The 16,524-nt window shown below is 38.9% G+C and overlaps 1 protein-coding gene across 2 annotated transcripts in view; it reads right to left on the reverse strand.

The window, feature by feature from the left end:
• Positions 1-751: 751 nt before the first annotated feature.
• The window catches only part of RARS2 (arginyl-tRNA synthetase 2, mitochondrial), a gene marked incomplete at both ends in the record, with an annotated part of 55,189 nt that continues 39,416 nt past the window's right edge, over positions 752-16,524 (reverse strand). The window contains 11 exons of one of the 2 annotated variants that reach the window (XM_080700668.1): positions 752-838; positions 1,280-1,343; positions 2,761-2,835; positions 4,507-4,602; positions 5,031-5,140; positions 5,223-5,290; positions 5,997-6,121; positions 7,254-7,330; positions 8,348-8,408; positions 14,138-14,233; positions 16,067-16,173. In XM_080700668.1, coding sequence (XP_080556794.1) covers positions 752-838; positions 1,280-1,343; positions 2,761-2,835; positions 4,507-4,602; positions 5,031-5,140; positions 5,223-5,290; positions 5,997-6,121; positions 7,254-7,330; positions 8,348-8,408; positions 14,138-14,233; positions 16,067-16,173 — 966 coding nt within the window. Of the gene's footprint in view, positions 839-1,279; positions 1,344-2,760; positions 2,836-4,506; positions 4,603-5,030; positions 5,141-5,222; positions 5,291-5,996; positions 6,122-7,253; positions 7,331-8,343; positions 8,409-14,137; positions 14,234-16,066; positions 16,174-16,524 lie in introns of both variants that reach the window. The other variant, XM_080700669.1, reaches the window with a different exon arrangement.

Below are 16,524 nucleotides of genomic sequence, written 5' to 3' on the forward strand. Positions count from 1 at the left end.
TTTCTGAGAATAGTTGCCAGCAAATAGTGCTGTAAAGACGCTTATTTATTTATACTCTTATTTGTTCAGAACTAGCCATGACTTAAAAGAAAAAAGGATTTTCCTCCTTCACCAGTTATTTGATAAAATCATTAGATAATCTGTAAAAAACCTCAAGCCAGTGTAAATTCTAAAATTTACATCCATTAGGCCATAATGTTTTGAGTTTTAAAAGACACAGCTTAGCCAGGCGTGGTGGCTCACACTTGTAATCCCAACATTCGGGAGGCTGAGACCGGAGGATTGCGGTTTGCGGACAGCCTCAGCTACTTAGTGAGGCCCTTTGCAACTCAGTGAGACCCGGTTTCAAAATAAAGAATAAAAAATAGGGCTGGGGTGTAGCTTGGAGGTAGAATGCCCCTGGGTTCCATCCCCAGTACCGCAAAATAAATAAATAAAAGATAAAACTTAGTTTTATAAATGTCTAATTAGATATCTTTAACCATGAGAAAATTCACATGATTTTAAGGGTAAAGATTAAATAAGCTGATAAATCACACTTAATAAAAGAGGGCTGGGGATGTATCTCAGAGGTAGAATCCCCCTGGGTTCAACTTTCAGTACCACATCAAAATAATAAAAAAATCCATATATATACATGTATAATCTATATATATTTTGGAACAAAATAATTTATATTCTGAATAGCAAGCATCTAAAACCAAATAACTAGAATTCATTCAGCATTTTAAAAGGCCATTTTAATTAGAAATTACATCCTACATACAGGAGTTATTCCAAGAAGTTTCATTCCATTGGCTAAGACAGAACGAATAGCTTTGAAAAGATGAAGTCTGGCCTACAAAATAAAATCAATGATTAAATGTTCAGTACAATAACATGATACAAGTAAATAAGACTGGTTTTGGAAATAATTCTACCTTTCTTCTAACTTAAAGTAGGTATAATATTTCAAATGTCCTAGACTTTATTCATGGCAAGGAAGATAAATGCTAGTATTCTTTATAGTCAGGCTGGTGTAACAGCTGTTGCAAAGTGGGAATGGCAGAACTTTTCACTGTAACACCCACAGTAGGGAAATTGTTGCACAGTCTGGAATTTGGGGAAGAATATAAATATCGTTAACACCCAATTCTCAATACTACCTGAGTCAGGAGGTACACTACTATAGTTGAACAACAGAATGCTGTCTCGGAAAAACCTACATGATACTATGAATATGTGTAACACTGGTCTCGGGCTGCTACAGAGTACAGAGAAGACATTCCACGTAACGTACCCCAGCCACTTCAGGAGGACTGTTTTTTATCTGAAGTGCTTTGTGTGCCACAGCTGCAAGATGGCTGAAACAGGAAGAGAAGTCATGATGGAAAGAAACATGAAATTTTCTGATTAGCACTAATCAGAAAATTAATACTTCTCCCTTAATTTAAGTAAATAAAAACCTAGAACCACTAAAGGAGGTATCCAGAGTGGTGGAGCAGAAACTAAGTCATTGCTTTTCTGTAATAAAGTAAAACACACTGAACTCAGGTTTTAGACTTTTGGCCCTTGTTCTGCTACTGAGTGGCATGTCCTTAAGATTATAATTTCATTGTTAGTTTTATAAGGCATTCTTTTCTAGCACTTTTCCTTATGTAGACAACCTTTAAAAGTATAATGTAGCATGGATATGGAATATATATTAGTTATCAATCCACTCCACACACAAACACGCATGCAGGACATTCATAAATAATATTCATAATCAGCTCTATTCATAATCACCAGAACTGGGAACATCCAAATGTATTTCTATCTATAAATGGATAAATGAACCACAGTATATTCATACAATGATATTACTCAGCACTGAAAAAGAACGAACCATTGATATAACATCCTAGATGCATCTCAAATACCCTGTGAAAGCTGGTAGTAGGTCACTCTTCTTTATAAGGCCTTTTCTTTTCAGATATGGTAGCCAGTGGTATTCTACTTGTGCCAGAGAAACACTTATTAACACATTTGTTTAAAGACTGACATTTCCTGAGATTTTTCTGGCTTCTTCACCTTTATATGTCTAAATAGAACTTCAAGGTATAAAGTATAATAAAGAAAACAGCTCTAATAAGCCTCTGATTTCAATAAATTTTGAGGAAAAAGCAAAATTCTTTTTCTTAAATAGCTTTATGGGGAGTTATAGCTGTTATAAGAGTAAACATGATTTCTATTCAATATTTTAAAATAACCATAAAATTCCTATCAAATTATCACTGGTTTGACTCCTAATTTAATCTCTATCTGCTAGCTGACGAATTAGTGCTTTTACTTAAAACCCTTTTGTGGACCCCACTGTCCTGAATAAGAGTTTAAATAGCAAAAAGTACATGGTAAAAAGGCCAACACATGCATCTTTTGTCATCTTTCTCAGGACTATGCTTGTGGTTCTTCTCAACTCTGGGCTTTCTCCTTTCCATCCAGGTACATGCTTCTGATTACTGCCTACTGCTTTCCCCTGAGAAGCCTGTTGTGTCTCATGTGCACTCTACCACACATATGCAAGTATGCTCTAACTACCCATGTCTGTACCTTACATCACTGAATAATAAATGAGCCTCAACTGCTCATTGGCAAAGATGAAGCAAGAATCCCTACAACTCAAAAGCAAAAACACATTAATATTGAGGGCAAGGGATTTGTTTATAAGAAATCTTTAGATAAAGGACCCTTTTTGGATCAAGTCTCAAGTGTCCCAAAAATAGGAAGATTATAAAATACCTTAGAGTTAGAAGGTAACTAACAATGTGTCTGGGTTGAAGGTCCTGTGATGATCTAAACAGCACTTCGTCGAACCTAAAAGAGACAGAAGCAGCTGGCAGGGACAGACTGTGCACATGTTACACCAAGCTAAGAGACCTGTAATGTAAGACTGGCTTGACATCATTCAGAGTAGATAACATATGAAAAAAAAACTGTGTATACCTGAAGGCAAATGCACATTTTTCTTTCTTACAAGTTCCTTGATGGCAGGGACTTTCTAAATCATCCTGCTCTCCCTCAGAGAGAGCAGACCTAAATCATGGCCATTAAAATGAATGTACAAAGCCTCTGGCCATGTTGAGGAACATAATCTATAAATTACCAAAGTCTACCTCTAAGGCTAAGAAAATTGAGTCAGTTTATTTTCCCTCACAAATTAGCAACACATGAATAAATATTTCTGATTCCAGGAAAGAACCACTGACCACTGTGTGGTAATCACAGAAAACTTCCCTGTTAACTGCCCACATCCCTGCCAGACTAATCTGTACTGACAAGTCCACAAGGGCCCCTGCCCAGGGTGAGGGCATCACATGGAAAGATCTGAGACTGTGGGCTGACACCAGGAAGAAGGGTCTCTTGCCTATGGTCTCTTGGAAGCTGCACAAGGGCGGGGATTTTCCTTCACTTCCGAAGAGGAAGAAAAGATGCTCAAACTAAAAGGTTGTTGTTATCAGGCTTTACCACCCCAGAAAATGGGCTAGAGGATGTGAGGCATCAGTGCGGAGATAACAATAACACACACACACACACACACACACACACACACACACACACATTGTGGTGGTACTGGGGGTTTGAACCCTGGGGTGTTTTACCTCTGAGGTATACCCTCCAGCCCTAGATTATTTTTTATTTTGAAACAGGGTCTCACTAATTTTCTGAGAATGGCAAGTGCTGGGATTACAGGCATGTGCCACTGTACCCAATGTAGTATTTAACACTCAAAGACTGATGTTGAACACTGGCTTAATCCACGCCCTTCATCTGCCCTTAAAAGGCACACAGGTACTTTCTGGGCATTATGCTTAGGAAAGATCTAGAAGCAAGGGACAACCACAGCCCATGGACTCTAGTGGTCAGCAACAACACTATCTGCCAGGATAGTTAATAATTGTCTACACTTTGGCATAAGTAAGTAGTCAAGACAGACTGATAAATCAGCTGCAAAACAAGCCTAAGAACATTTGGTTTCATAAACATTTAGGGACGATTTTCCCTTTTCTCAGAGAAACAGCAAGCTTCCTTAAGAATATGGAATAAACAAGCCTCACATGGCTCACGCTGGTCAAGCAAAACATGCACCCCAGGGACTACACTGTCCAGGTGCCCTACTTAAGGGTTCCCTGAGGACTGCAGGCTTTGAGTCTCACTTGTGGGGAGAACATGTGCTTGGCCTGGGAATTCTGCTGGGTTATCTTAGGGACTTCCTGGCCCAAAATGCACGTTATTGCTTACCCCAATTTAGTGAACATATATATACACACACACATATACACACACACACATACTGTTTTGGCATATTGTAGTGTGATTATTCATTTTTATTTTTATATTTGCTCCTATAATTAATTTTCCTTCATAATAAATTGACCTTGTTTCTAACGAAGTGTAGTCTTGGGACCTGCTTTTCTTTCAAGCAGAACATCATCAGTCAATTCAATAAGCAGAAACTAACTTGGTAAAACCAGAACACTGTCATACCTTAGAAGATGCTGGAGAATTGAAACAGACTGTGGCTCCTGCAAACAGGTGGTGTTGAAGTCATTCAAGTAACCACTTCCAAAGGTCTCTTCCAAACTGTCATCGAGAGGTTAAGGTCAGAAACAGCAAAGGTTGGCACAAGTCATCCAAGGGCATCAACATAGCTGCACGTGAAGATAATGCACAATACTGGCCTTTTTAAGATAGCCCTAGATTTCGATTTGAACATTGCTTGACCTGTCCTTAATTTCCCTAAGTTTGTTTCTTTATCTGTAAAATGTAGGTGACAGGACAGTCTTTGGCAGGGTTCTTCTGAGGACAAACTAAGGTAAGATACATAATGGAATTTCTTACATAGGTGCTTAATATTTAAAAAGAACAAAGGAAGGCTGCTGTGCTTTAACCAGTTTTGAATGGGAGATGTTGGAAAAGGCCAGGAAACAGGGCCTGCTGTAGGTTTCCGAACCACACCAGCCATACCCTGGGAAAGAAGAGTGTCCAGGGTTCCCGTGGCCTCTTCTTACCTGTGGAGGCGCGCATGCGTGTACTGTAGGAAGACACCTGTATCCCCACGACTCTGGAAAACACGATCCCAGCTGAACTGATAGTCAGATAAGAGCAAACCTCTGAAGTCCTAAAATGAGAGTAAATCTTCAGCCCTGGAATTTGTTCTTCTACCAGACAAAAAGGCTTCACAGAAAGGAGTCTTCACAGACCTGAATAATGAGCGCCGCAAGCCCGACTTTCTCTGCAGTCTCCTGTGGGTTCTCAAGTTCCTTAGTTGCTGAAACAAAGGCAGCTCACTTTAACCAGCCTAACATCATGCCAGAATCATGGATCGTAGAGAAAATTTTTGCCAACAATGTATGGTGATAATCAAACTCAAACAAATTCGGAGTGGCCACTTTATCTTCCTAATTTAAGCTAATGTACTTGATCAGAACATTTCCCCAGTGTACTTTAAAGGGAAGAAATGTGAGTTTATATTTGGGACTCTCCCATAAAGACTCAGATATTAGACTGATAATTCTAAACTGTCCATTAAAGAGGACCAAGGTTATATCAGTTCAGATTATTAAAATGAACAACTCCTGAGCAGAAAGTCTAAAACCTCTGGCACCTCTATTTAGCGAGTCACTTTTTTGTGTGCTTGCGTACCGCTGAGATACACCCCCAGCCCTTTTTATTTTTCATTTTGAGGTCTTGCTAAATGGCCCAGGTTGTCCTAGAACTTGTGATCCTTCTGCTTCAGCCTTCCAAGTACTGGGATTACAGGCATACACTACCTCGCCCAGCTATGTGAAAGCTACTTTTTCTTTGCGGTACTGGGGATTGAACCCAGCGGCATTCTATCTCTGTGAAAGCTACTTGTGACATGGCCAGTGAAAGTTCAGTGGATGGATGGTTATAATAAATCACACTGCCTAGAAGTCTAGCAAAATATAAAAGTGGCATGTTACGTATGACTTTACAGGAAAATGTGGATTTACTCTTAATGGAAGCCATGTTCTGTAGCATTCTTAGTCGGATCTCATTTAAGACATCTTCCAGAAAAGTGACCTCCCCTCTTCGAGTCTTCATCCCCTGTATCACTCCAAAGGGCACATGCTGGCACCTGAAAGGAAGGGAGGGGCATTCAGCCAACCAAAAACTAGAAGAGAGCAGGTGATCTGAGTGTACCAAAACACCCTTACAGAAAGCAGTCTGAACTGCTGAACTGTTAGCCCTCATGAAGCTTTTAAAAAGTTTTTTTTTTGTGTGTGGTACTGGGGATGGAACCCAGGGGCATTCTACCTCTGAGCTATACCTCCAGCCCTGTTTTTTTATTCTTTACTTGAAACAGGATTTCACTAAGTTGAGGAGGGCCTCACTAAGTAGCTGAGGCTGGCCTCAAACTTAGATTCTCTTGTCTCAGCTTCCCAAGTACTGGGATTACACGCGTGCACCACCATGCCTGCTAAAAGTTTCATTTTAATAAAATGAAACAAGACGTGATTTTCTGTATGCCACAGAACATATTAAGCAAGTTTATATTATGAGCTAATCACTAGCAGGTGACTGAATAGTTGCCTTTTTTTTTCTTTGGGTCTGGGGATTGAACCCAGGGACATTTGACCTCCGAGCTACACCCCCTGCCCTATTTTTTATTCTTTATTTTGAAACCGGGTCTCACTGAGTTGCAGAGGGCCTCACTAAATAGCTGAGGCTGTCCGCGAACAGCGATCCTCCGGTCTCAGCCTCCTGAATGCTGAGATTACAAGCGTGCACCACCATGCCTGGCTAAATAGTTGCCTTTGAAGAGTAGAGGGGATAAGAATTTTGAAAAGCAAACACTGAAAACAGGTGTCTAATAAAAGCATATTTATCAGGACATAAGTTAATACAAAAATTAAAACTGCTTTTCCACCACCAACACCTTGAAATAAAGCACTGAAGCCTGAGTGAAAATCCAGATGTAAGCCAGGTATGGTGGTGCATGCTTATAATCCCAGCATTTGGGAGGCTGAGACAGGATGATCATGGTTCGCGGCTAGCCTCAGCTACTTAGTGAGGCCCTTTGCAACTCAATGAGACCTTGTTTCAAAGTAAAGAATAAAAAAACAGGGCTGGGAGTGTAGCTTGGAGGTAGAATGCCCCTAGGAGTCATCCCCATTACTAAAAAAAAAAAAAATCCAGGTGTGTTTTCAGGCTTCACTGATGGAGTTTAGTGACCCCTCGCAGGGAATTAGGAAGCATGCATACATTACCTTTCTGCCCAGTCATAGCCCATGATCTTCAGCATCTGGAACACTTGCTGAAAATGCCTTTTTTGCCCTTTATCTGTCTTGGGGAAAAAATGTATTAAAACAAACAAAGAAATAAAAAAAATATCGGTAAGTTAACATAAATAGGGTGGACCTAAATCAAATTAATAGAACTTTGGCAGACTAAGGTCCTTGTCATCAATATGTTTTAATAAGCACAAAGCCGGGCGTGGTGGCACATGCTCCTAATCCCAACATTCGGGAGGCTGAAACCAGAGGATCGCGGTTCTCGGGCAGCCTCAGCTACTTAGTGAGGCCTCTGCAACTCAGTGAGACCCTGTTTCAAAAATAAAGAATAAAAAATAGGGCAGGGGGTGTAGCTCGGAGGTCAAATGCCCCTGGATTCCATCCCCAGACACCCCCCCACAAAAATAAAAATAAAAATAAAACACAAAAGAGGATGTAATTATAAGCCTGAGTGGTCTACAAGAGAGATAAGGGTTACAGCACTCCACCATGTCAAGTGGAAGCATGAACTCTAATCTTCTGAGTACTCTCTTAAAGGCTTTCTTTCTTTTGAACTTTATCTCCAAGAAGGTAAAATTTAAACTTCAAAATGTTTGAACAGGCTTTGATGAAGCACACCTGCATTACTTTATACATATTAATTTCACACAACCATTTCCCTGATTTGGGTAATGCTTTTTACTATAAAGCAATGTGAATTTTTTTTTTTTTTTTGAGGTACTTGGGATGGAACCCAGGGGCATTCTACCTTTAAGCTACACACCCAGTCCTATTTTTTATTCTTTGAAACAGGGTCTCACTGAGTTGCAAAGGGCCTAAGTAGCTGAGGCTGTCCGTGAACGGCGATCCTCTGGTCTCAGCCTCCCAAATGCTGGGATTACAAGCATGTGCCACCATGCCCGGCTTTAAAAATTTTTAAGAGGCTGCCACCTTAACTACACTTACTGCTGAATTTTCTCTGTTTTGGACAAAATTATTTTCCCAGTTTTTCAACATGGTATCCAATTTCTACCTCTGCAATTTTCTTGAGGTAGGGCCATAATCTTCTTTCCTTTGTTGTGATTACTTACCACATAAATCATTGTATCAAAATTATACTTGTCCATTCGATCTATAGCAGCTGCTATATCTCTGCAAAATGTCCACAAATCAGAAGTTATTATGTAAATTTGTCTAATAATTAGTTTTACCTATTTATTAACACTGGAATTTTTCTACTTAAGAAATCCTATATTATCCAACAGCCTGAGGTTTATGACCCATGAATGTATTGTACCAATATATACTTGGATAAAAAAAAAATAATGATAAAATTGCATTTGAGAAAAGCAGTAATAGTAAATGTTGTGGAAACAAAAATAAGAATAAATTTAAAAGGCTCTAAAACAAGAAGTAATAAAAACTAAAATAAGTCGGGCCTTGTGGCACACACTGGTACTTGGGAGGCTGAGACTGGAAAATTGCAGGTTCAAGGCCAGCCTCAGAAATTTAGGGAGACTGTTTCAAAATAAAAAATGAAAAGGGCCAGGTACATAGCTTTGTGGAACAATGCCCCTGGGTTCAACTCTAGTACTCAAAACAAACAAACAAAAGAATAGCTCCAGGTAAATATCTTGTAGGCAAAAAGGATCACCCACTGTCACTTTTCTGCAATACTTTTTTTTATTTTTATTTTTACAAGTCTGGGGATGGAACCCACGGGCATTCTACCTCTGAGCTACACACCATCAGCCCTATTTTTTATTCTTTATTTTGAAACAGGGTCTCATTAAGTTGTGGAGGGCCTCACTAAGTAGCTGAATGTCCGTGAACTGCGATCCTCCGCTCTCAGCCTCCCCGATGCTGGGATTACAAGTGTGCGCCACCACGCTCGGCTAGGAACACAATTTCTTAAAGAACATAATTAAAATATAGGTGATATAGTAGCTGAAGAGGTATTCTTTAGCTATTCTTCTATTAGTACTGTCAAGGATTTTCAAATTTGTGGATCACTGAGAAGCCAAACCTTCATTTTAAAAGCCTAGAAGTCCTTTGAGAAAAATTCCCCTTATCTTTTATTTTTGATGAAATAAAAAGTAATTACTTTCCCATAGTATGAAAAAATAAACCATCAACTATTAAATTTACATATAACATTAGTAGCCCGGGATAGTGGCACACACTTGTAATCCCAGTACTTGGGATATGGAGATAGGCGGATTGAAGGTTCATGGCTAGCCTCACCTACTTACTGAGGTTCTCTACAACTTAGTGAGATCTGGTTTTGAAATAAAGAATAAAAATAGGGCTGGGGATATGGCTCAGAGGTAGAATGCCCCTGGGTTATGTCTCCAGTACCAAAAATAAAAGAAGTCTAACATTATAAAAATAATGCAGTTGAAAATTAAGGCTATTTTTAGTTAATAATATATGATACTGCGCCAGTGTGGTGGTGCACGTTTGTATTTCCAGCATTTGGGAGGCTGCGACAGGAGATCGCGGTTCTCGGACAGTCTCAGCTACTTAGTGAGGCGCTTTGCAACTCAGTGAGACCCTGTTTCAAAATAAAGAATAAAAAATAGGGATGAGGGTGTCACTAGCAGGTAGAATGCCCCTAGGTTCCATTCCCAATACCGAAAAAAAAAAAAAAAAAGATCCTGGGAAAATTGAAATAAAAAACCCTGGTGACTTCCGGGAAGATGGCGACCAAGAAAAGCGGGGCTTAAGAGCCCTGCTAACAACCAATCTCCATTACCACAAAATCAGCCCTTTCATAGCCAGAAAACACCATCACCAGAGTAACAAAAAAATCACCAGGCTCCAGAGAGAAAGCGGACTGAGAACAGAGTTCAGAGCCACAGAGGAGATACAGGGGCCTCATGCCCGAGGACGCGGCAGCAGTGCCATACTGCCGGCAGCAGCGGCGACTTCACCAGACGGCTACAGTAAACCGAGGTGAGCCACTGCGGAACAGCAAGGCGGGATTTCTCACCGCAGGTAAAATCTAAAGCTCCCAGTGGCTGAGCTCAGCACACGCTGCAGGGATTCAGAGTGGAAATCAAAACCGAGAAGAAATACGCCAGCCTCACGGCCGAGGGCGTAACAGTGGCGCCATATTGCCACCGGCGGCAGCAGCAGCGAATTCACCGAATCCAGTACAGCTACATCTGCGTACTCAAGAACAGTGAGTCAAATTGCGGGCCACAGAGGAGAAATCCCAGTACTGTACTCCAAGGGACTTGACCCAGTGGGGGAGGGGCGGTGGCAGAGATATCACACCATAGGAGAACGTGCAACCTGGCACTCCCCACAGTCTAAAGCAGCCTCTATCGACTCTCTGGGTCGGAGACTCTGTGATACAACCCAGTAAAGGAGTAGTGGGGCCTGAGATACTACTGACTCGAGATCCAGAGCACCTTAAGTGAAGTCAGAGTGACCCAAGGGAAGAACCCAGAGAAGGCACAAACTTCCGAAATCATGGGAAAGAGGAATAATACTGGAGCAATGAATGCCCACAACCCCACAACATCAGAACCCGATAAAACAGAAAATCAGAGATTTCTAGAAGATCAAATCAGGAAAATAACTGTAGAAATAATAGAGGTGCTTCAAAAAGAACTCAGAGAGAGCGAAAAAGAAATAAAAGATGCAATTAATGAAGTAAAGGCCTCAATTCAAAGCACAAACAACCGATTAGACTACATGGAGAACAGAATCTTGCTCTTAGAAGATGACCATTCCAAAAATGAACGCATAGTTTCTAATCTAGGAAAAAATATCCGACAGCAGGAATCTGATATTGAAGAAATATGGGCCCATTTTAAGAGAGCTAACCTAAGAATAATTGGAATAGAGGAGGGAAAAGAAAGTGAAACCAAAGGGATCAACAATCTCTTCAAGGAAGTAATAGCAGAAAATTTTCCAGACATAGAGCAAGAGGTTGATACACAGGTCCAGGAAACTTATAGAACTCCCTTTAGACAGGATCGGAGAAGAGGATCCCCACGCCACATAATTGTCAAAATGACCACTGTGGAAGCCAAGCAGAGAATCTTAAAGGCAACAAAAACAAAGGGCCAAGTGACATTCAGAGGCAAACCAATTAGAATCACTCCAGACTTCCCAAACCAAGTCATGAGAGCCAGAAGGGCTTGGAGTAACATATTCCAAACTCTGAAAGAAAACAACTTCTAGCCAAAAATTTCCTACCCAGCAAAACTTTCTACCAAATTAGATGGAGAAATAAGAAGCCTTCATGACAAACAGAAACTGAAGGAATTTTTGTCTTCAAAACCAGCACTAGAGAAAGTACTCAAAGAGATTAACTACAAAGAAGAAATAGGTAACACACACCAGAACCAGAGAAACAAGAGTTTCCATCCAACAGACAATTAAGATTGGCTATCTGTGGAGATTCATTACTTATGTTAGTCTTTTACCTATCTCTAAATGGTATTGTTTGCCTTTATTGTTGTTAATTTTTAGGATGTCTAGTTGGAATATTAATATACCTTCAGATATAGCATTTGGAAATATTTATCCCATTCTATTAGTAACTGTTAACTCTGTTTACATTGTCTTTGGATATACAATATCTTTTTTATTTTTTAGGTAGTTTGTATACTCTTCTGTTGCCTGTGCCATTGAAATCATATCCAAGAAATCACTGCCAATTTCAATATTGTGAGGTTTTATGACCCAGATTTTCTCCTAAAAGTTTATAGTCTTAAGATTTATATTTAGGTCTTTTATCTATTTTGAGTTAATATTTGTATATGGGATTAGGTAAGGGTCCAACTTCATTCTTTTCCATGTAATTATTATGTTTCAACAATATTTAGTTAAAAGATTATTATTTCCACCACCAAATGTTCGTGGAAACCTTGTCAAAAATAACTTGACAATATGGAAGAATTTATCTCTAGGCTTTTATTTAACTCCAATGGTTTATATATCTGCCTTTAGAATAGTACTACACTGTTTCAATTATTGTAGCTTTATATGGTTTGAAATCAGAAAATATATATCTTCTAGCTTTGTTCTTTTTCAAGATCGTTTTGGGTACCTAGAGTCCATATTCCATATTAGGATAGATTTTTTTCTGAAAAATAAATATATAAATATATGATAGTTTCACCTAAAAAAAAAAAAAGAAAAAAATATTCTCTGGTAAGAAAGAAAGCAAAAAGAAATATTGAAATATTATCTTTAAGTCATCAAAAGCTTGGTATCAGACAAATGAAACTATTATATGAGATTATCATGTTTAATTTTGGATAAATTGCTATAATACTAGATGTCAACCACTAAGCCAAGCATGGGAAGGAGGGATGGGGAGAGAATGGGGTGGGGATCGGGTGGGGGCTGACTGGGCGATGTGTGCATGTATGTCTACAAAAGTTTGTATCCCACTATGATGTATGAATACAGTGCACCAATAAAAAATTAAAAAAAAAAGAAATAAAAAACCCTTATATCTCTCTTGAAATGTTGGAAATCATCAGAAATGTCACCAGCACCCATGTCATGATTAAAACATTTCATAGATATGCACACAATATACACAGAAAATACAGCATTAAATCTTCGGGAGAGCTGGCAATTAGGAAAAAAAATATACTAAATAAGTTCCTGAGAAACCAGGTGTGATGGTACACATCTGTGATCCCAGGAGCTGTGAGGTTGAGATAAGAGGATTCAAGGCCAACCTCAGCAACTTGGCAAGACCTTATTTCAAAATAAAATACAGAAAAAGTTGGGGGCATAGCTAGGAGGTAGAATGCTCATGTTTTAATACCCAGTACCAAAAAAGAAAAAGAAAAAAAAAAAGAGTTCCTGAGAGAGATTACCCGGGTCTCCAGCTCCACACTTGGTGCTTTCAGAACTCTCCTGCATCTTTTGTCTGTTATAAAAAAGAACTCTACTATATATGTATGTTTTAAAAAGAATGTGCTCCTTAGATACATAGGTTATTTTCACTTCCTAACCCCAAATGATAAATTAAATGTAACAGAAAAAGATGAATATTATAAGGGCAGTTGAGAGATTGGTTGTTTAAAATTGTTTGGAATAAATGGTGGTAGTCAATAAGAACAAAATAATATATCACTATTTCATGTACAGAAGTGATTTGTGTGGGGGCCGGGTTAGTGGTTAGAGCACCTGCCGATGATGCAGGAGGCTCTGGGTTCATCCCAGCACTGTGCAAACAACAACAAAAAATGGTTTGTGTCTTAATATAAAACTCCGGCCGGAAGACACTAGAGCCTTGTGTTGGTAGTGCTTCGGGACAGTCATATTTGCTTGGGTGGCTATTTTATTGTTTTATCTTCTTCCTACTAGCTTTCTCTCAGAAACAATGTGTAAAATAAACCCCGTTCTTATTAACAGAGACTGTTTCCTTCCATAAGGTGGAAGATGGGTGAGAAAAATAGAAGCAACATGCCTATGTCTCCCTTGGCCTATTTTACCACAATCATAATGAGGTCTAATATTATATACATGTAAGATGGCCTTTCTTGTTTAAGACCAAAACTGAGTACATATTTTTTGCCAATGAGCAACTGTAAAAATAGTTGATAGTTGATTATGAAAGACTTTAGCTTTATAGTTTATAAAGCCATTTTTCATAGTGTGATAATCCTATGATGTTTAACAAAGTATAAATAGTTTTTGGGTCACTTTCTGATAGTACACCTTTCCAGTAATTGTAACTGACAATAATCAGAAATCCAGTAAATATTATTTAAATATAAGGCAATAACTAGCAACTAGGATTTGGTAACAGTTTTTTAGGACAAAATGTGTTGGCATTAATCCTAGGACAAAGAACATAAAATCATATATACATTCCAATTTTTACTCTTACAGAAATTACTAACCTGGTTGCATAGAGAGAAGTCCCATCACTCCGCATTACAGTACAGAATGAAGAGGGGTCACTGTTCCCAGAGAGATCCACTACAGCAGTTCCTTTTCTAGAAATGTACAAATTTAAATCTGAAGCCAATTACGACCTTTGAAACTATATCTATAACATCACTGACCACAGAATTTTATCTTTCTGTCTGATGAAACACTAGAATTTTTTTTTCCTTGTTGTTAATGTGGGCATTAAACCCAGGGCCTTGTTACAGGCTAGGCAAGAGCCTTACCAAGAATCAGATACTGCGTGGCCTTACTTATATATGGACTCTAAAATAAACAAACTCAGAGCAGAGTGTAGGGAATGGGGAGTTAAAGGGTACAAAGTTGCAGTTGCAAAAGAGTATATTCTCTACCATAGAGCACTATGACTATAATTAATAATAATGTATAGTCAAATGAAAGATGCTAAGAAAACAGATTTTAAACATTCTTATCACAGCTGTGTAAGATGATTTTCAGATAGTTCATTCTGATCACAGTTATGTTAACTAGCTTAATTAAGACATTTTATAATATAAACATATATTAAGACATTTCATAATATAAACATATATTAAGACATCATAACACTCAGCATAAAGCATGTATGACTTCTCATTTTTTAATTAGAATTTCTTAAAAGGAAGGAATTCCACCATACACAGCAAACAGAATCCCAATAGGGATGCAATAACATTTCTGACTTCATATTATTTCCCCCTACCGTCCTGATTTCTTCACTTTACTCTTAAAAGCCTATGGTGTAATATATACTTTCATAAGTTCTCCTAAGTTTTTAAGGGATTTTTAAAAAAGAGGTAGTAAGGTTGAGTTAGAAGAAGTAAGTTCTTCCTTTTTCTGAGTTAAACCCTGCCAGTTCTTGAGACCTGAAGTAGCTCACTGTTTTCTGTGCTTCAGTTCCCTCTCATAGAAGAACAGATAACATCTTTTCTCTCACTCTTAACAGGCTTTTGTTATGGCAACAAAAGAAAGCATGTGGGAGGTGGGGAAGCATTCTACCTTGAGATACACCTCCAGCCCTATTTTGTTTTTATATTATTTTGAAACATGGTTTCATTAAATCCTGGAGGGCCTCACTAAGTAGCTGTGGCTGGCTGCACACCTGTAGTTCTGTCTCGGCCTTTCAAGTACTGAGATTATAAGGGTGCATCACCGAACCTGGTGGGAAAGCACTTTGAACAACAAAAAAGTGCTATTAAAAAATATCAGAAGCCCGGACATGGTGGCAGATGCCTGTAACCTCAGTACTTGGGAGGCTGAAACAAGAAGATCTCAGGTTCAAGGCCAGTGTATGGTACTTAGCAATACCCTGTTTCAAAGTAAAAAATAAAAAGGGTTGAGAGTATAGCTCAGAGGTAGAATGCCCCTTGGTTTAATCCTCAGTATCATGGGCAGTGGGTTTGGGCGTGATCCAGTTGGTTTGGAGAGGGAAGAAAGGAACAGGCCAGAAAGGCTGCATGCCGTAATTTGTTGTCCTTACCAATGCCAATTTCATTTTCTTTCTTTCTTTCTTTCTTTCTTTCTTTCTTTCTTTCTTTCTTTCTTTCTTTCTTTCTTCCTTCCTTCCTTCCTTCCTTCCTTCCTTCCTTTCTTTCTTTCTTCTTTTTTTTTTTTTTTTTTGGTACTGGGGGTAGAACTCAGGGGCTTTTCTACCTCCAGGCTACACTCCCAGACCTATTTTCTATTTTATTTGGAAACAGGGTCTCCCTAAGTTGCTGAGAGCCTCACTAAGTAGCTGAGGCTGGCTTTGAACCTGTGCGATCCTCCTGTCTCAGCCTCCCAAGTGCTTGATTACAAGCATGCGCCACCACGCCTGGCAGCAATGCCAATTTCAAATTTCCAAGAACACTTAACTTTACTAAAGAATGACAACCTGCTCATACATTGTTTTCTGCAGGAGTCCTTTACTGTCTAGCAACTTGAGGACTTCTTGAGACTTTTCACGATAAAATGATTCTCCTGAGTATTCATCAAAGTATATTCCCAGACGCTAAAAGGATTCAGAAACAAAAGAAAATGTCAGTTAAAATTTCAATTATCTTATATTGACACAAAACTAAGGATGCTTTATCATTTGTCATACAGATGGGGAAAATAAAAATTAGATCCAGTTATTCCTCCTAAATCTTATAATGACTCAGACCACACAGGTCAAGACTCCTACCTCAAAAGGGTACTGTGCTGTTCAAAGTACCTGTGGTTACTTAAATTAGAATTAAATAAAGAATTTACTTCCTTAGTCATACTCCTCAAATTTCAAGTGCTCACCAGACACACGTGGCTGGGCTACCTAAATGGACAGCATGGACATAAAACATTCCCGTAGCAAAAAAGTAAAGGA

This window comes from Muscardinus avellanarius (assembly GCF_963383645.1).
Source record: "Muscardinus avellanarius genome assembly, chromosome: 8".
NCBI lineage: Eukaryota > Metazoa > Chordata > Mammalia > Rodentia > Gliridae > Muscardinus > Muscardinus avellanarius.